General features: G+C 45.5%; 4 protein-coding genes across 6 annotated transcripts; 3 read left to right on the top strand and 1 right to left on the bottom strand.

Annotated features, from left to right (window-relative positions):
- Positions 1-401: 401 nt before the first annotated feature.
- On the bottom strand, positions 402-4,816 carry LOC124074365 (gastrula zinc finger protein XlCGF52.1-like). The gene is made up of 2 exons (XM_046417227.1): positions 3,970-4,816; positions 402-2,617 (listed from the first exon to the last, which is right to left on the bottom strand). The coding sequence occupies exons 1-2, from the start codon at positions 4,031-4,033 to the stop codon at positions 1,596-1,598; spliced, it is 1,086 nt and encodes a 361-aa protein (XP_046273183.1). The 5' UTR covers positions 4,034-4,816; the 3' UTR covers positions 402-1,595.
- A 759-nt stretch (positions 4,817-5,575) lies between these two features.
- Positions 5,576-9,696, top strand: LOC124074356 (zinc finger protein OZF-like). Its single transcript, XM_046417200.1, has 2 exons — positions 5,576-6,307; positions 7,076-9,696. The coding sequence occupies exons 1-2, from the start codon at positions 6,136-6,138 to the stop codon at positions 8,497-8,499; spliced, it is 1,596 nt and encodes a 531-aa protein (XP_046273156.1). The 5' UTR covers positions 5,576-6,135; the 3' UTR covers positions 8,500-9,696.
- Positions 9,697-9,830: 134 nt separating this feature from the next.
- On the top strand, positions 9,831-12,559 carry LOC124074366 (zinc finger protein 48-like). Its single transcript, XM_046417229.1, has 2 exons — positions 9,831-10,797; positions 11,063-12,559. Exons 1-2 carry the CDS (start codon positions 10,536-10,538, stop codon positions 11,884-11,886), a joined length of 1,086 nt encoding a protein of 361 aa, XP_046273185.1. The 5' UTR covers positions 9,831-10,535; the 3' UTR covers positions 11,887-12,559.
- Positions 12,560-12,598: 39 nt separating this feature from the next.
- Positions 12,599-15,927, top strand: LOC124074368 (histone-lysine N-methyltransferase PRDM9-like). Of its 3 annotated transcripts, XR_006845842.1 has the most exons (4): positions 12,599-13,273; positions 14,385-15,053; positions 15,162-15,298; positions 15,425-15,927. XR_006845842.1 is itself a non-coding variant. In XM_046417230.1 (2 exons), exons 1-2 carry the CDS (start codon positions 13,075-13,077, stop codon positions 15,017-15,019), a joined length of 834 nt encoding a protein of 277 aa, XP_046273186.1. In that variant the 5' UTR covers positions 12,600-13,074; the 3' UTR covers positions 15,020-15,927. The 3 variants fall into 3 exon arrangements, 1 of the variants encoding a protein (XP_046273186.1); XR_006845841.1 differs by having other exon boundaries at positions 12,600-13,273; positions 14,385-15,298; XM_046417230.1 differs by having other exon boundaries at positions 12,600-13,273; positions 14,385-15,927.
- The last annotated feature ends 3,518 nt before the right edge of the window (positions 15,928-19,445 follow it).

Here is a 19,445-nt window from a genome sequence, read left to right as displayed (position 1 = left end):
ACATTATTAATGACCAAATAATAATCCTCGTTTACTGGACACACTGAGGACATTTAAAGGGTTTTTAGTCTGGCTTTTGGACAGAAGCTTAAATACAACACAAAAATGAGCTGAAATTTATCCACAAAAAGTGCAAACGTCAAATCGTCGTTTCGCAAAGCAGTTCAGTGACACTCTGCTGCCACCCAGCGGACATCGTTTAGGCACTCGGTGCTTTTTAAGAACATTAACAACCTTCTGTCGGAATGTTTACAGGCCCTGAGTTTTTAATTTTCATAAATGAGTTAAAGAATGAAACACAGTCGTGAAAGACTTCTATTGTCTTTGAAATAACTTATTGTTTGGGCATAAAAGAAGGTTCAGGCATGAATGTTGGTGATGCAACAAAAACAAAGTTCATATTAATGGACTTTGTCATTCCTTTTATTATAATACAATTTTCTTTTTATGTAGCACGTGATCACAAGTCGTGTTGAAGTACAATTTACAGGATGTTAAATGTTGCTTTCCCTTCTGAAATCCTCAACCAGCAGCGCAGTACAACTGAAACCCATTTCTTCAGTGGTGTTAGAAGTATTTTTACTTAAGTAAGAGCTACAAGTAAAAGTCCTGTACTCAAAAGTACGTATTACAATACAGAATTATAGTTAAAGATCCCAAAGTAAACATACTCATAAGCATGAGAACCATGAATGCATCGTCATGTATCTGCTGAGTACATCCACCCTGCCTGTTCAGTCACTGAGATTTGAGAGCAGAAAACACATGTGCTGGCTCCCCTGTCACGTGACACATTAAAAAAATGATTTAAAAAACCCCAAAACAGTAAAAGAAACATTCATAAGAACTGAAACAACACAATAAAAAGGCATTAATAAAAATAATTTCAGGTATCAGACAGCAAAGCTTTAAAATCTCAATTAAAAGAGTCCAGTTTGAGGGCAGTTGGTGCTCATTAGATTTATAAGATGTGCTAAAAAAAGGTTAAATAAGCACAGTATTGTGTACTACAGTTACTAGATTAAATAAGAGCTGTGAGGTAGTTTTGAATTTGGCTTAACATAAGCAAACACTCACTGCTGTCTCTTCAGTCGTGATGTCCAATGAAATCAATTCCCCTTGTGGTCACACTAGAACCTCTCCAATCTGTCTGGACGTCGAAGCCTTCCAGGACACATGGACCAAACAAAAACTCAAGATTTACTGACAATAAAACTGGAATATTACAAGCCTCATCTTTTAATTCATCATCAGCTCATCAAGTGTTGCAGTGAACAGTTTGTTAGCAGTGGACTTGATTTTAAACGTGGTATGAGAGGCATCTGGGAAGTCGCTGATGTTCTCTTCACCAGAGCAGGAAGCTAAACCTGCTATCACGTACATATTACCTGTGCCAAGGTGGCCATGTTGTCGGCCGGGTTTCTACTTCACCAAACTAACACAGATTTACACTCAACTGTTCACATTTTACATGCAATGAGAAATGAATGCAAGACCACGTGAGTTCATGACACCAGAAATAAATCGTGTCACTGGAAGGTAAAGCAAGCAGCTGGAAGCTCTGCTGGTGTTTTTCACAACAGCAAGCTAACGCATCAAGTCAGTGTTTTCTCTTCTTTGTGGACTGTCACGTGTCGCCTGAGATTTTCAGGTCGTGCAAATCCTTTACCACAAATGGAACAACTGAACGGCTTCTCTCCTGTGTGAACAGCCGAGTGTCTTCTCAGGGCGCCACGCTGTGCAAATCTTTTACCGCAGTCCGAACAGCTGAACGGTTTCTCTCCAGAGTGCAGTCGCATGTGTTTGGACAAATGACACGAGACGCGAAAACTTGCTTTACAAACCGAACATTTGAAAGGTTTTTCTCCTGTGTGAACTCTTAAGTGTGAGATCAAACTCGAGTTTTGTGCGAATCTTAAATCGCAGAAATAGCAACTATAGGGTTTCTCCCCTGTGTGGATTCTCATGTGCCTCACAAGCCCTGCTCTCCACTGAAAAGTTTTTTTGCACACCGAGCAGCTGAAGCGTTTTCCTTCTGAATGAAGTCTCAAATGATCGTTTAAGGAGTTCCTCCGGGGGTACCTTTTACCGCAGACTGAGCAGCTGAATGGTTTCCCTCCTGTTTGGATTCCATTGTGGCCAAAGCTTGTAGCACATTCAGAGGAGCTCCCGGATGTTTGAGGGTTTAAACCTGACTTGGATTCTCTGGTGTCCTCCCAGTCCCAACTGTCATCAGTCTCAGGTTCGTGAGTATCAGGTGGTAAATGTCTTTCGGAGTCTGAGCTCCTGGCTGGTTCTGGTCCTCCACAGTCCTCTCCTTCAGGTTCTGATTTCACTTGTTCAGTTGGTCTTTGATGAAGATGTGAAGACTGTGGTTTCTCTTCATCATCTTCTTCAGTCTTCACAGGCACTGGAGTGAAAGTGAACTTGATGATATCATCCTCCTCCTTCATCTCCTTCAGTCCTTGAAGCTGCTCTTCCTCCTGACTTGTCCAGAGTTCCTCATGTTCTTCTTTAATATGTGGCAGCTCTGGTGGGTCCTGCTGGTCCAGAGTGGAGCTCCAATCCTGCTGCTCAGGGGGAAACTCTTCTTTACTCACCAACAGCTGCTGAACATCTGTGCACAATAAAGAAATAAATCAGTTTCCTTTATATGCACCAGCAGCATTCAGCCACTGTTGATTTTCGTTTAGTCTGAGAGGAGGGCAGGAGAAGAGACCTCCGTCTTTTATCTTTAGTAACTAACATTATATTACTTTGTGCTTGATGCTTCATACCCAAGTCACCCAAAAAATTTGGGTGTGGTGGAGTGATTAATGCGAAAAATGCCCCCCCCCTCCATTAGCCGGCTGATGTGCCCTTGAGCAAGGCACTTAACCCCCCAATATGTGTGTGTGTTTCACTGCATGTAATTTGCCGGGTGTTGCATGTGTGTGTTCAACTAAGGATGGGATAAATGCAGAGGACGAATTCAGTGTGTGTGTGTAAAAATATATATACTGTCAATAAAGTGATTCTTCTTCTTAACGTCTCAAATTATTTGAGTAGGATTTCCATATGGACAAGATGTTAAATGAAGTTATTGTGCAATAATCCACTGATCCAGAGGTACGGCAGTGGCTCCTGTTCTGCGCTCTCATTTGACTCTAAATTATAATAGTAAAGTATATCAGTGAATAATAATCGCAAGTTTGAGTAAAGTGACTACTCTAAATTAATCCAAATCATCATAATCGTGTCACCCTCCTGAATGAATTATTTTCTCAGATTAAGAGACTCACGTGTACATTGCACTCCACTCCCTGGGTTCCTGTACAGTGTATTACCTGATAAATTATGTACAGTAGTACAAGCTTTTCCCCCTGTTGAATCTTAAAATATTCATGGGTGTTTGGATTTTAGTCATCTCAGGTTACCCTCCTGACATCCTGTGTGCCGAAGCCCATCGGAAGCACTCTTGTTTAATGTGAAACTGCTCGATGATGCTTAATGCCATAACAGGAAGTGGAATGCATCAGGCAGTGTGACGTTATCTGAGAATAAACCGCATGTGAACCTGTCTCACCGCCGGGCGTTGGACAGAGTGAGTGAGACAGGCTGGTGGGAGACCAGAGTATCAACACGAGCCAAACAGCAAGACACGTTCTAATGAGCCGGAGGTTAACGGCTACTAACGTTTAGAAGGTGCTCTACATTTTCAAACGTTCTGTGCACAATAGTTAATATGGTATTAAGTAATTGTACGTGTGTTACTCGAGGGTCATTATTATAATACAAAGGGCAATATTTAGCCAAATTTGTCAGTCATTTGGAACAACAGCTGGAACATTTGTTTGTTTAAAGTAATGTCACAGTTACATCAGGCCATTCAAGTCTTAATGTTCGTAAAGCTCCGAGTATTTGCTTGGCAGAGGATGGCAACTGGCTTCCCAGCAGTTAAAATGAGAGTGAGAAGTGAAGTCTACAAACCTGCTGTGTGTAACCAGACTTCAGGCTTGAAATCAGCATCCGGTTCCTCTTTGAAATGAGCCATCGTTCTGCAGCAGCCGCAGCTGGGCGCTGGTTGACCAAAGCTCCCAGAGTTTGAAATGTTATCAAATTCACAGCAACTTTTCCTCCAGAAACACTCTTTATAACCCGAAAAACGCGCGCTGTGTTGTTAAATTAGATTACGTTCTTGCCTGTTGATGTTAGCTTCATTAGCTTTTGAGAACAAGAGAAGACATTTCCAATGCTAAACGTCTTTAAATAAAAAGAACCGCGCAGATGCATTCAGACAGTTTTATCTGAACGTCTGGATGCTTTGGGTCAGTTTGGTCTCGACAGAAACTACTCAAATTAACTCCGTTCCCTCTCCGGCTATTTCCATCTAGCAAGCTACGCTAACTTCGAAGGGATGAATCTGGGGTGAAACATGCAGAAAGTTCAGAAAAAAGGCCACTTTAACAAGTTTATCCATTCATCCATACACTCAGACACTGTAGGTTCAGTCTGACTCTATCTTATTGTAACATATGTAATATCAGGCGAAAAAATAAACATGCTAGCCACTTAAAGACAACTGCTTCCGGTACCACTACTTCTTCTTCCTCTTCTTTCATGGTAGGCTGCAACCGTGATTTACAAGGTGCATACCGCCCCCTACTGTACTGAAGCATGTAGAATGAGCTACTATCCTTGAACCACTTTTCATTACAAGGCAAATAAAGTAATAAAGAAACCAAATGAAAAAGATAAACAACTAACTCTATGACACATCTCCTCCAAATGTTCAACCTCTTTCTGTGTCCTTTACCCGCCTTCTGTTGTTCCCAGAATACACAGGTTTTTCTACTTGAATTTCCCTCGGGATCAATAAAGTATCTATCCAAATATCTATCTATATACTTTTGACGGTGCTTGAGCACATTTTCCACCATCTCTCTAAGTTCGCATTCAGAACACTCATGTGATGTACTTTTCAGTAGAAAGAGTGTTCTACATACTCACTAAACTCGACTTCAAGGTGTGTCCTCCCTTGTTTCCTCTAAGCACACACTGTGCATTAATGGTTAAACATCTGCTGGGACACTAAATCCTAATAAACGGTATGGCTGCATGGGGACTAGAATGAAGTAGCTTTATGTGGTTGTGGTTTTATCCTTAGTATTGCATTACTGCCAGTACTGAGACTACCAGGTGTTGCCTCACTTCTTTTACAGCTTTTTTCTGATGCGCAGACGCTGCATTTTCCAGCTAATCCGAGAGGCTTTTATTTTGAAAAAGTTTATTTATCTTAAGGAGGAGGAGAATATTCTTAAGGCACAAAGGAACACTCGGTCCTTCAGTTTATCGCTAACATTCAACATCAACATATCTGGACACACATGGTTTTCAATGTGATCTCAAAAGTAACTAACGCTCTCAGACAAATGTTGTTAGGTTAAAATTTTGTATTTTTGGAAATTAAAACATCGTTCCTTGTTTTACATTATGTCTGCTGTTCAGATTGCTTATCTCTTTCAGTCATGTGTGTTTCAACTACTCATCAGCCAGTGGTGCACTTCTTAAACCTGTGCAGTTCGTTAAAAGTATCGCTACTTTTATTTTGAAAAATCGGCAAAGAAGTTGAATCGGAAACAAGGGGACTTAGCACGTACCAACTTGCTAGCCTTTCCCCTCACATATCACGTTGGTTAACATGAGATGCAACCGTAGTGGAACAACAGAGCCTAAGTGTGGATCAACGGATAAACTTGTTTGTTTAGACTTCCGTGATGTTTCATACCAGACTTCTCTCATATTAGCCACGTATGCTAAAGGAAGTTAGCCTAGCTCGTTTGCTGGAAAAAGACGCGGGCGAAACTCACTCACCACTCAGTGCTAGTTGCAGTAACCTCTATTGAGACCAACCTGTATATTTAATGGAGCCAAAATGTCCAAATGAACATGTCTGACTGGTCTTTGTGCTACCCCCTTTACCTGAAAACGTTTGAATTACCCCCTGGTTTCCTCCGAAGCTAACGGACCTAGCTTAGCCACCTGGAAGCAGACGGTCGTGAATCTCAGCAACAGCGCGCATCAGAGCAATAAGACTGTTTTGACTGGAATGCGTTCGAGGGAAACGCTGCTGTGGTGTTTTGAAAATTTGTAAAAATGTCTGAAGTTCAAACGCTGAGAGCTTTTGTCAACCAGCGACTGACTGCAGCTGCTGAAGAGATTTTCGAGCTGTTTGAGAGAACGATAGCGGAGTACGAAGAGGAATTTTGTCGGCAGCGCAAACTGCTGGACGCTGTTTTCCAGCCTGAAGTGCGCTTACACAGAGAGGGTTAGTACGCTCAAGGCTCCTGACATGTAAGCGACAGCTGCACAGGATTTCACTGTGATGGTTAGGCATCTGGCAGGTGATGTAAAATAACAGCAGTGATACAAAGCTGCTTTTCCCACAGGTTGGCCCATTTTTGCACTTTTATGTTTATTTGTCACTACAGGAAATATTTTCCCCTTTGCTTCAGGGGATAAACACTTAAAACTTGCCATATCATCCACTCGTTAAAAGAATGATGAAGGCAGAATAAGTACAGATCACATTAGATCATGTTTTTATTCTTGGTCCTGTGCTGTTGCCAGTGTCACTTATGCACTGCTGGTATTGCAGACAAAGGATTATGATGATTAAAAACCAGTTGGTCTACTGGTAATTATCACAGATAATAGTAAATCAGTAACATTTATTTCACTTTGAATTGGCCTGAAGTGATTTCCACAAGTCATTTATTATTGGACAGTGTCGCATCATAATGCAGTTCTTTGATTTGTCTGTTTTGTGCACCAAACACCCACTGTAATGTGAACACATGCAGGGCCTGAAGCAAAAAGCCACACTTAACAAAGAAAGTTGATGAGCTCTGTTGTTACACTAGTTGTGAATGGTCAGGATACCTTACTGTTCATTGGCCGTAAAACAAGCAGAGCACCAAACAAAGTGATGTGTTCTGCCTGCCTATCATCTTCTCCTCTCCATGTCATATCCATGGACAGCAGTGATGCACGGCGTATGTGTGTAAATCTCTATGTTGTTGGTTATTGTCCACAGACATCCAGAAGCTGTTGGTGAGCAAAGAGCAGGTTCTGCCTGAGCAGCAGGACAGGATCTCAAGTCTGGACCAAGAGGAGCCACTAGAGCTGCCATGCGTTAAAGAGGAACAGGAGGAGATCTTGACTAGTCTGGAGGAAGAGCAGCTTCAAGGACTGGAGGAAGCCGATATCACCAAGTTCACATTCACTCCAGTGAAGAGTGAAGAAGATGATGAAGAGAAGCCTCAGTCCTCACTGCTTCATAAGAAACAAACTGGACAGATGAAAACAGAAGCTGATGGAGAGGACTGTGGAGGACAAGAACCAGCCAGGAGCTCAGATCCAGATAGACACCTACAACCTGATACTCATGACAAGATTTCACTTTCCTCTGAGACTCAAACTGATGACAGTTATGATTCGGAGGAGGAGACCAGAAAACCTCAGTCAGGTTTAAACCCTCTGCCGAACAGTGAAGCACCTGTAAGTGATATGGAAAGTAATGCTGGAAAAACACCATTCAGCCCCTCTGAATGTGCTACAGACTTTGGCCAAAAGGGACGTCAGGAGGAACACAAACGAATCCAAACAGGAATGAGATTTAGTAGCTCAGGTTCTAGTAAAAGATACACCTACAAGGAGTCCTTAACAGCTCGCGTGAGACTTCATTCAGAGGGAACATTTTTCAGCTGCACAGTCTGTAAGAAAACGTTTCACCAGAAAAGAAATCTTGTGAAGCATATGAGAATCCACACGAGGGAGAAACCGTTCAGTTGTTTTGTATGTGGCACAAGATTTGGACAAAGTTCCACTTTGACCACACACTTAAGAGTTCACGCAGGAGAAAAACCTTTAACATGCTCAGTTTGTAAGATAAGTTTTGGTGACACTGGCACTTTGTCGAAGCATGAGAAAATCCATAAGGGGGAGAAACCATTTCGTTGCTCAGTTTGTAGTAAAACGTTTGTACAAAAGGGACATCTGAGACAACACTTGATTGTCCACACAGGAGAGAAACCATTTAGTTGTTCAATTTGTAAAAAAACCTTTCAGTGGAGGGGCAATGTTGTCAGGCATATGAGAATCCACACAGGAGAGAAACCCTTCAGTTGTTCTGTCTGTGGGAAAGAATTTGCACAAAGCTCAACTCTGACCACACACTTAAGAGTTCATACAGGAGAAAAACCTTTCACATGCTCAGTTTGCAAAGCAAGTTTCAGTCTCAGGAGCAGTTTGTACAAACACAGCAGAACCCACACCGGGGAGAAACCGTTTAGTTGCTCAGTTTGTGGTAAAACCTTTGGAGATAAAGCAAACCTGAGACGACACTCCAATGTCCACACGGGCAAGAAGCAGTTCAGCTGCAACATTTGTGAGAAGCAGTTCACTCAGTTCACTAATTTGAAAAAACACAAGTGTGTTGGTGAGAGCAGCAGAAGTTAATAAAGTTAATAAAGCTGCAGGGATGCTTATTTGGTGAAATTCTTTCTCTCTGAATGAAGTGCTGAGAACAAGACTTGACTCAACACCGATCAGTTCCAAACTCTGATACAGTTCCAGGACAAGTCTTTTCAGCTAAGACAAACAAAACTGCGTCAGATTATCTTGTTGGTTTCTTGGAACTGTGCTTTTGGAGCACAGTTGTGCTCTGACTGACTCCAACAGGGACTTGGATTACTCCCATGATGCTGCCTATCAATGGATCAATCACTTTATCAGAGCACTGGTCAATAGTCGGTGCCCAAACAGAAGAGGATCATCTCTTTAACATGGAGAACAGATGGAAGAAGGTAAATGCTGCTTGTTTCACTGTTTCTCCATCACAGCAGAACATCAGTGTGGTGAACCTGGCTGCATCCTGAAGCAAAGTTTTCAGAAGAGAGTCTCACCCTGAACAAGGAGCCCCAGGGTGAGCAGCAGTAGGATCAGGGACATCATCATTGTGCTGCCGGCAGGTCAGTGGCTCTGAAAGGCCTGGACAGCCACTGATCAACACTGGCCTCTTAACGGCTGGGAGCACAGAGGCAGGACACATATGCAAACACACAGAGTCAGTGGACTGTAGCTGTCCTCAACATGTCCTGCTGTTTAAAGCATTCTCATGGAGATTAACGCAAGCTAACAGTACAGAGAGAATCACTCATTCACTCTGAAGCACTTTAGTGCAGCTTTGGTTGTTGTTATTTTCACCAGCAGAGACTGATGGTGTCATCTGGTGATCAAACTTTACAGTACAGCGAGACGTTTTCACTTTAAGACACTGACACTATGGTACTGAAACCTGTCTGTTGTCACGGTTCAGCACTGATACCCGCCTGTTGCCATGGTTACTCAGCTCAGAGGCAGAAATGAAAACAGTTTCACTGAGAAAGACCCACAGAGCCAACAGCCTCCTCATTTTCACTGCTTTAGTCAGACTCAGTGACTTTTTGTCCAAATGTGTCTCAGCATCAGAGGACAACAGCCTGTCTACCTGCATATGTTGCACCTGTTTTCATTTGGAAAAACACAAACACTGTGCTTTTTTATTTGGAAGTTTGTAACAAAAAGTTTGTCCTGCGTCTAAAGGTCAAGGTTGTTTTATTTGGCGTCTGTCTATTTTCTTTTTGTGTAATAAACTGCAGTTCATTTCCAGTTTAATCTGGTTTCAGATGTGTTGGGTTTACCCAGTTGCTCTTCAAGCAAAGGTTCAGATTGTTCCAGGTGGTCTTTCCACATGGACGTCTCAGATTTGTCCAATCCCTTTTGCCTCGACTCCTCTCTTCTCAAGGCTCTTCCTTTGCTCTGCTGCTCACGTCTCCAGCAGGAGGGATCCTTATACTCAAATAAAGGATCTGAACAGCGACTGAAAGCAGCTCAGTGTATTTACTCAAGCAGGCAAGCATTTCCCAGTTTCTACCACACATTTCAAACTTCACTTCATTTTTAGTGTAGGACAGGACCAGTTTAAGTAGATGTCAGCAAATCCAGCCCACTGCACCTTTAAACTACTACATCTACTGTTTAAAGTAGTTCAGCTTTCACATTAAAGTTAATTTCAACTCATTCCGAAGTCCTGCCAAATTAGTAGCCTGGTTTTGATACTTAAAATACATTTCTGTACAAGTTTAAATGCAGTACTTTTACTTGTAACAGTATTTTACAGAGTGGTATTACTACTTTTGCATAGAGTAAAAATACATGAATGTTTCTTCCATTTATCATAATAGATTTTCCGGAGTCACCGGAACCCTTGACGACCAAGCATTGTTTCCACCCGGCGCTTTCAGTGTGGGAGCTCAGCCGCGTTGTTTACCTTGTTGTGTCGGTCTCAGCTAACAGAAAACATCCTGTCAGCTCCGTGTCGGTGTTTTAGTCGTTACGGCGCTCACTTGTCAGCTTCTTCTTCACCTTCGCCGACAGCAACTCAAAGTATTTCGCGTTTATTTGGAGGATAAAACACGAAGAAACGTCGCCGAGAGGCAGGAAGTGGAGCTAACATGTCCGCGGAGCAGCAGACGGTCCCGTCGCCCTGCTGTGTGCGGGCTCCTGGGGACGTGGAGGCTCCGAGCGGCCCGCAGTCAGAGCTGGACACCCTCAGGACGTTGGTCAACGAGCGGCTGACGGCGGCGGAGGACGACATCCTGGGCGTGATCGTGAAAACCGTGGCCCGGTACAAGGAGCAGATCGACCGCCAGCGGCGACAGCGGGACAGCCTGAGGTCCGAGGAGGAGCCTGAGGTCCGATGGAGCCAAACGGCAGGTGTAAGGGATTTAACACCTGGCTGAGTCAGCAGGCAGGAGAGTCTCTGAATGTGACTTTCAGTAAATGACTGAACCAAACCTCGGAGGACAGAGTTGACTACAGTGATGTTCCTTATTCCAATCGATTAAAATGTAGGTATCTTTATATGATCATATTAAAGAGGCTTATAAAAAGCTCTGTGATACCTGCAGACACTTTGTTCACTTTAACTCAGTGGTGACTCATCAATTTATTTTTCTGTTTGTCCTTGACTTCCCTGCAGACCTTCTCCAGTCTTCCTCCTGGATGAAAACGTGTCCTGATGAGCAGACTCTGGGTGTCCAGCTGGACCACACGAACAGTACGGACGTCTGCGCCTCAGCTGCTCACGTTAAAACAGAAGCTGCTGGCGGCGACTGTGGAGCCGCAGAACCAAACTGCGGCTTCGATCCAGCCGGCCGTTCAGAAGGAGCGAGTGATGACCGACCCCTCGCTGGGGGCTCTGAGACCGAAGACCATGGAGACTACTGGAGGGAGGCTGCAGGACTTTGGAAACCAGAGGAAACGGAAGAAGAAGAAGGACAAAGTTCACTTCCCGGCACACAGACGAAGAGCTCCGCTGATCTGTCACATCAGCCTCGGGAGGCCTTCCAGAGGATTAGTTACCTGCTCACTCACGCATCACACATCTGGGAGACTGTGCGGGAAACACCTGGAGCATCCAGAGAGCCTGAAGCTCCACCTCCGGGGCCACAGAGAAGCGTCACTTCGCTGCGCCGTCTGCGGTCAGAGCTTCACGCTGCGTGGGAACCTCAGGACGCACATGAGGATCCACCCGGCGAGCGGCCGTACGGCTGCACCGTCTGCGGCAAGAGCTTTGGCAGGAGGGCGACGCTGGTGCGGCACGTCCGCAGCCACACGGGCGAGAAGCCGTTCACCTGTACGAACTGCGGCCGCGGCTTTGTGGAGAAGGGCAACCTGACGGTGCACCTGCGGACGCACACCGGCGAGAGGCCGTCCTGGTGCTCCAGCTGCAACCGACGCTTCAGCCAGCTGTCGTGCTTCCACAAACACCTCTGTCAGAGGAGAGGCCTGACCGCGGGCTGATGATGACGGGGATTATCCTGCAGAGAAATGGTCCTGAAATCACAGCTTGGACTCTCAGCACTAACATGGAAGTGCGAGGGCGGCGGCTCTCACTTTGGCAGCACAGCGTGTCTCCTCACGGTCAGCAGCTGAGAGAAGATGCTTTGACTGACCTTAACTGATGAGGGAAAGAGTACTCATGCCTTCACATTATTGAGACTCTGAGTTTACTCTAAATCATTTAATGGATTCATTTAATGTCTCTGACCTGCTCAGTCCATCGACAGGCTACACACTTACAGAACAAAACGTTCAGCAGGCTGCGTTATATTACTTTACTGTATGATCACAGTCACTCAGTCTTACTTTTACTGTATCATCTTATTACTTTGTCTTGTGTTCTTTATAAATACATCAAGAAAAGTGTGGAGCAGAAAAAAAGCTTTCAGTCGTTTTTCTGGTTCAGTTGCTGTAAACATTTTCCACACAGATTACTTCCTCGGAGTTCGGAACTGCAGATTTTCCCTTAGCTCACCAGGATATTTGTGATATTTTATTTACTTTCACATTTTTACAAATATTATCACCATCATCAACAATGTCGTGTTTCTGGTTCAGTTTGTTCGTCAGCAGTGGCCGCCGGGTCGTTTTTGGGTCCTTGAGCACGAATCGCAAAGATGTCACAACTTCACAGAGTGATTTTTATCATTAATATGTTTCCCCCAGCTTTAACTGAAGTGTTTTTGCTGCTGAAACGTAACTGCGGACAGGACTCACAGGCTGGAATGTGGTGTGACAGTCCTGGATGTTTTACGTCCAACATCCACATCCACTCTGACTGTCGCGTCTGCCCGTCAGAGTGGACTGCAGGCTTTGGTGGGTTTATGTGCTCCACGAGGGCCCTGCCAGTTCATGTTGGGTTTTATTGTATGTCACTTTTTGCATGCAGTGTGGTGACATGTGATCTCTTTCGGCACCCGTAAAAGTCACATTTGAGACAGTTGTGAGGGTAGGATAATAAAAACGTAAATAGGTTTGGTAAACGTGTTCAGACCTCCCGTCCAGCAGAGGGCGGTAAGTTTTACCCACTCACAGGCTTACTGTGCATGCGTACAAAGTAACCCGGAAGTGAAGCCGATAAACAACCGAGCACGACGCTTCGAGGAGAGACTTTTTGCTGTTTTCATCGCCGCTCAGACTGTTGATAAAATGTCTAAAATCGAGATGCTGAGGCTGCTGATCAACCAGCGGCTCACCGCGGCCGCCGAGGAGATCTTCAGGGTGTTCGGGAGGACCATAGCCGAGTACGAAGAGGAGATCTCCCGCTCCAAGCTGGAGATCGACCGCCAGCGTCGGCTGCTGGACCTCACCAGGAAGCCGCAGATATCCGTGGAGGTCAACAGTTCAGGTGAGAACCCGTTTCAGCCACAGGGTTCAGCGCCCGAACGGAGCCGTTCTGTGCCCGTTAAGGAGGCGCTGAACGAAGCGCTTTGACATCCGGCGGGAAAACAAAAGTTTAGAACACGCGCACCAGCCTTACGCTCATGGATGCGTTCTCAGAAAGCCACGGCAGAACATTAATTAGTGGCTTTTCTAATTGTCTGATTGCTGTTAGTTGTGTTTCAGGCTAAAAGAGCATTTCGGTCCCATCACTGCTAACCAAACCGTCAGGGTCTGAGTCGGCACCTCAGGAGGATGTGAACCCGCTTGGTCCACTTCACGAGCTGTGAAACGTCACGCGCAGTCAGAGGCATTTAAACACCTTCAAATACATTTCATCCAGGACCAGAAGAGTCCTGATGTTTGACATGCAGACGTTTCGTTACAAACCCTGAGAGACTCGATCAGGATTAACGTGACCACACAACAACCAACTCATGGACGAAGTCATGTCCCGGGTTCCTCTGTCACGTGTCAACAGACTCTTTAAGCTCAAAGGTTGGTTAGCATTAATGACGACAGACGTGAGTAGACTCATGACCTGAAACGTTCTTAACAGTAATGTTGAATCATCGCCCGCTGAGAGAAGAAGTTTGCCAGCTCAGTTTATGTTTCAAACATTTGAAGGCTTTCTGGAGGAGGTGGGTGAGAGGAGGACGTTAGCCAAGCTGACATCCATCATGGACAACACCTCTCACCCTCTGCATCAGACAGTGGAGGCTCTGAGCAGCTCCTTCAGCGGCAGACTGCTACACCCTCAGTGTAGGAAGGAGCTACAGCAGCTCCTTCATTCCCACTGCTGTTAGACTGTACAGCTCAACAGTCTGGTCCTGTTTTCCTCCCTTAGGAGGACTGGCATATGGCTGTATATTGTACTGTGTTTACTGTACATGTAACTTGTTCATTTTTTCCCTCTTTATTTTTTTGTAACTGTGTTTGCACACTTTTTGCACTCTTTTCTGTTCTTGTGAGCTGGCACAACAAGTGAATTTTACCCACTGTGGGATCAATAAAGTTCATCTTATCTTGTCTCGCCAGCTGCAGTTCTGAAACGTGTCCCTCTGTGTTGTGATTGGCAGCTCTCTGCGAGCCGCTGGAGTGGAGCTCCAGTCTGGACCTGAACGAGACAAAGTCTCCTCACATCAAAGAGGAGGAGGACGAGCTGTGGCCGCCTCAGCAGGAGGAGACGACGGAGCAGAACAGCGTCAAGTTCGTGTTGTTCCAGAGCGGCGGCGTGGGGAGCAAGCAGGACGATGACCAGATGACCTCCTCGCTCTCAAAGGACTCGGAGCTGGACCAACAGCCGGGCCCCTCGGCCCAGCAGACCTGCTCAGACCTTGACGAGGATGCCCCCGAAGCGTCAGATCCAGCTTTGCGTAACGGTCAGCTCGACAGTGTCGAGCTGGAGGGGTCGCTGTCTGAGGTGGTGGACTCGTACATTTGCACCATCTGCGGGCGGGCGTTCGCTCAGCGTGGTCACTGGGCCAAACACGTGCAGGTTCACCGCAAGGTCGAGAACAAAGTCGACAAGTCGTACACGTGCGACATCTGCGGGAAGAGGCTGACGCGCTTCGACGGTTATCAGAAACACTTGAGGATCCACACGGGTGAAAAGCCGTACTGCTGCGACGAGTGCGGCCGCAGATTCAGCGACAACTCGAACTACAAGCGGCACATTCGCACACACACGGGACCGAAAACGCAGCAGAGCTGAGGCGGCGGGACGAGGACCGAAGCTTCGGCAGGAGGTTTCGTGGACAGAAAACACTCTGATGTGGATAAATGTGAACATTTTTCTCATTGCTTAACTCTGGTTCATTTTCTTTAATTTTATTGTCCGTTCTGTTCTAATGAAGCCGTTCCAGAAACCGGCAGTTTTACCACTTTTTCCATAATCAAAGAGGCAAAAGATTTCCAAGCTTCACCTTCACACCTCGATTCCACCGGGCAGGCCGTGACGCGGTTTGTTCTGTCCTCTGCTGTCCTCCTGTGGGTAAGTATGTGGTTTAGGACTGGCAGTCTGCGCAGGATGTCTTCTTGACATGAACTCGATGACGTTACAGTGTCCCACTTCCTGCATAGGTCAGCTTGTCATGTTGTCCTTTGCATGTGTTTTAAGAGGAGCTCGACTCAGAGCTCGCTGGAGGGATCGCATATCCCGTTTGGCCTGGGGCCGCCTCGGGGTCCCTCGGGAGGAGGCTTGGAATCCCTGCTGCCTGCTGACCAGACCAGACCAGACTCCTGCATGGACATTTCATCGTGGACAGACAAATAGATGGGAACCTTCAGCATGTTATTGGATTTCTCATATTTATCCTCACTTGTGTGGACAGAAGAGACATGTTCAGTATTTTCATACGTGAGATATTTAAACAGGCGGTTCTACACTGGAGGAAATGTTGCAGTTATTTTTATACGTTACTGTTCGTCAGGCCCTGCACACGTCTGCAGCACAGACGGTCCTGTCTTTCGCTCAGGACTGCCAACTCACTACTGCAGAGTCTTTGTGGGGCTTCTGTTTGGGGCACCAGGGGGTCGAATAGTCCTGACTGTCAGCAGTGAATCAGCTTTTAACAGGACTGTATGACTTTTACTGAAGTAATAAAATCACGTCACAAATCATTTTCATGTTCCTCCTCTTGATTCGTATGCTTTGTGTTTGTGTTCCTGTTTAAATCTCTTTCAACAGTAAATTAGTTTCTTTTCTTTTGACCGTTTTATTTGCGGTGACACTTATTAGGACCGATTTGTTTGAATCAGTGCAGTCGGCTGCTTCACCTGCGTACTTCCCGCCAGCAGATGGCAGTGTGGCGCCTCAGTAAAACAGCTTCATGCTAAGTCCTCACAGTGATGAGGAAGTTCATATTCAGCAACAGAACTTGGGCCAGCCTTGGGCCTCCTCAAAGATCCCCTGAGATTCCTTCTGACCTCTAAAGAGTCACCAGACAGAACTTCATCAAGGACAGCTGCATCCGGATCTCACGAACCCCTGTGACGACCCACAGTGCTCACAAAGACTCCAGGAACTACAGCACTGATGAAGTGTGAATACCATCATGCAGTCAGCTGACCTGCATGTCAGGTGGACCTCAGACCTTCATCACTGAACAGCACTTAATATTTAACAGAAAAGTGTGGCAGATGGAAAGAACAAATCCATTAACCGGACTGATTTGTAGTCATGGAACACGTTTCAGTCTATTTCATGAATCCTGAATCAACTCCAACACTCCTGGAAAACATCAACAGAAGAATTTCTGGGGCCCCTTGAAGACTCCAGATGAGTAGACCTGAGAGGCTGGCAATGACTGGCTGTAAGGGTCTGTTGTAAGTCCTTCCTCTGGTAATAAGAATCGACTCAGAGTAATGTTCCACAGTAGCTTTTATTTACACCGTCATCCACATCGTTAATTAACAGCAGTAAGGTAAACATAATAGCTTTTGACATTATTACACTGTCATTCTGGTGAGGTCCACCGGGTGGCGCTGTGAGTCCATCAGCAGTGGTGTCTCAGTGCCCCCCACACCCCACCACCCAGTCTCTGCAGCTGAACCACAGAGAGCAGGAATAAGTGAATAAACAAATGCGGTTTGAAGGTTACGAGCACGTCGTCATACAAAAACCCTTCTTATAAAATGAGCCTCAGTGTTTATTCTGTGCACCCGGTGCGCACCTGCACCCCGTGCACACCTGCACCCGGTGCACACCTGCCTGAAGGTCCTCTGGACACTCTGAAATGAATGGCAGCATCTTCTTCTGACTTCAGTCAGCTTTCAACACCCTGCTGACGGACTGTTCAGATGCGATGGAGAGTCCTGCTCCTCACTTTGCAGACCGCTCAGTTTCCCTCGTGAAAAGTCTTTGATTTTAGTTTAACATCCGCAAAAGTCAACTTCTGCTCTGTACAGAAGGCTGGGAAATACTCACCTGATATTTCTGTTGTACTGCCAAGAGGCCTGGTGGAACCATTTAGAGGACCAAACTTATTTATTTTTGTTTTTTGCTTCACCACTGACTGCTTCCTAAGGCTGGGTATCGTTTCGAACGTTTCTCTACTGAGATGTGAGTTTATGTCTGACTTGGTCAAATGTCTCAACACTTTTTAGATCTGACAAAAGAAGCCAAAAGTCTTAAATATTAAATGTAGAAACAGAAGCAGGTTACAGCTGGCTAATGTGTTGATTTAAATCAGGAACCGCCTCAGAGGAGAAGGTTTGAGCACATCACGGGTTTTCAGACACTTTTTGGTCAGTCTGCTCTCTAAATCAGACTGTGAGTTCAACATGTAAGTCTGTCAAGCAAAATTAGTTGAACTTTGCTTTAAACGCAGACTCCAGAGATTTTCAGTTTCAGCAGCCATTAGATTAATTTTCTGAACTAATGTTTTTAACTTTCACGAAACAATCAATGATTTCAACATTCTGGTCTATGTACAACATGTTTCACCTGCTAACTGTGACTGCTGTGAAACCGGAGGTCCTTGAATGCACCACAGCATGGAGCTGCATAGCTTCCCATAGAAAAGTCTGCACAGAAAAGATTAGAAGGAAACTAATCTAACACTATGATTTGAACGCTTGGTCAGCAGTAATGTTAGTAAGTATGTGCAACTTGTACTTAATGTGTAAAAAATCCATCCCTTCAAAGTGAAACAACACACCAAAGTGTCGTCCTCGTTACAATCCAACCTTTCATCTCCTCTTCCTCTGACACCCGACAGACCAGCAGACCTGCTGCAGACCATCCTGTACATCAGATTTGCTCGTCTCGTGTTAGCATTAATTGGACTTTGATTCATGCAGGCAGTTTCTTCCCAGTGACCAGAACAACACTAATCTCTGAGAACGGTTCCAGTCAGACGGGGGACTCAGCTCGGAGATGAGGAGGATGATGTAACCTCTTCAAACACAACCATAAATCCCCCTTTTACATGACGCACAAATCAATATGAAACTGCTGCTCTGTTCTCCTTATTGAATCTGACCAAAGTGATCAGTCTGGTGTGGAAACGCCTGATGCGGTGCGACGTCTCATTTGGCAGGCCTTTCACATCCCAGACCCCCCCCCCACCCCCACCGTCTGGCGCTGGCGGACTCCAAGTTGCATCATTTGGTGCAGAGGCTGCTCGCCCGTCTCCAGCAGTCAGGGATGCCTCACTGACACTGTGCTGCTGCAGCATCACCGCCGCCTCCTTATTGCTTCATCTGTGCCGAGAGCTCGTGTCCGGCCAGCTGAGCGAGTCAGGTGAAACTGAAAGCTGCTGCTGGATGTTTATCTGCCTCACCATCACTCAGCAGAGCCTGTTCGATAACTGACGTCGGCTGGCTGCCGTTACTGAGTTTTGTCTCTCAAAGCCGCACCCGCGACTCAAGCTTCTGCTCTGACATTTCATAAAGGTCCCGGCAGACCTGAAGAGGTCAGCGTCAGTGATCGTTGGTGATTGGACCAAACGAACAACTTAGAAACTTTCTGCAAGCTTCCAACCACATCTCATGGTCTTCCTCAGCAGACTCTGCAGAGACCTCATGGAGATGAGAGACAAAGTCACGACTGTCCCACTCAACACGACCATCTGTTATCACGTGAAGTGTTGACAATGACTGAGAGGACCGAGGAAGACGGTGAAACCAGGCTGAAAGCTCTGGAAATCACTGCGGTCACTTCTTCACACTCCTGCAGACAGACATCAGTTTTTACCTTCCTTCCAAACACATTTAATTAATGAATGCATCAGATTCAGTTACATTTGGTTTTCATACAAAAAATATGAGACATTAAAATCCAAAAGGACACCGTGAGCTCACCTTGTTACTTCCCTTAAATGCTACATTGTAAACAACAAAAGTGTTGAAATCTGCAAGAGGAGAGCTAGTTAGCAGTTAGCTGGTAGCAGTGGAGTCCTGCCTGATCATAACAGCTCAACCAAACAGTCTGAACACCACAAACGTCATCGAATTCTAATGTCCTGCTTTGAGTCAATATTCTAACTTCAAGGTTACTTCTACTGTGACTTTTTTAAACGATACCCAGCTACATTAACAGCTGTGGTTTTGCATTAAAGAGATCAGAACCCTGAAACACAGTCAGCAGTGATATGAAGGTTTCCATTTTAACGCTTTAGCAGCAGGTCAGAGGACAG

This window comes from Scatophagus argus, chromosome 17 (assembly GCF_020382885.2).
Source record: "Scatophagus argus isolate fScaArg1 chromosome 17, fScaArg1.pri, whole genome shotgun sequence".
Lineage (NCBI taxonomy): Eukaryota > Metazoa > Chordata > Actinopteri > Scatophagidae > Scatophagus > Scatophagus argus.
The sequence above is the reverse complement of the archived record's forward strand: the minus strand, read 5'-3'. Positions and strand labels throughout refer to the sequence as shown.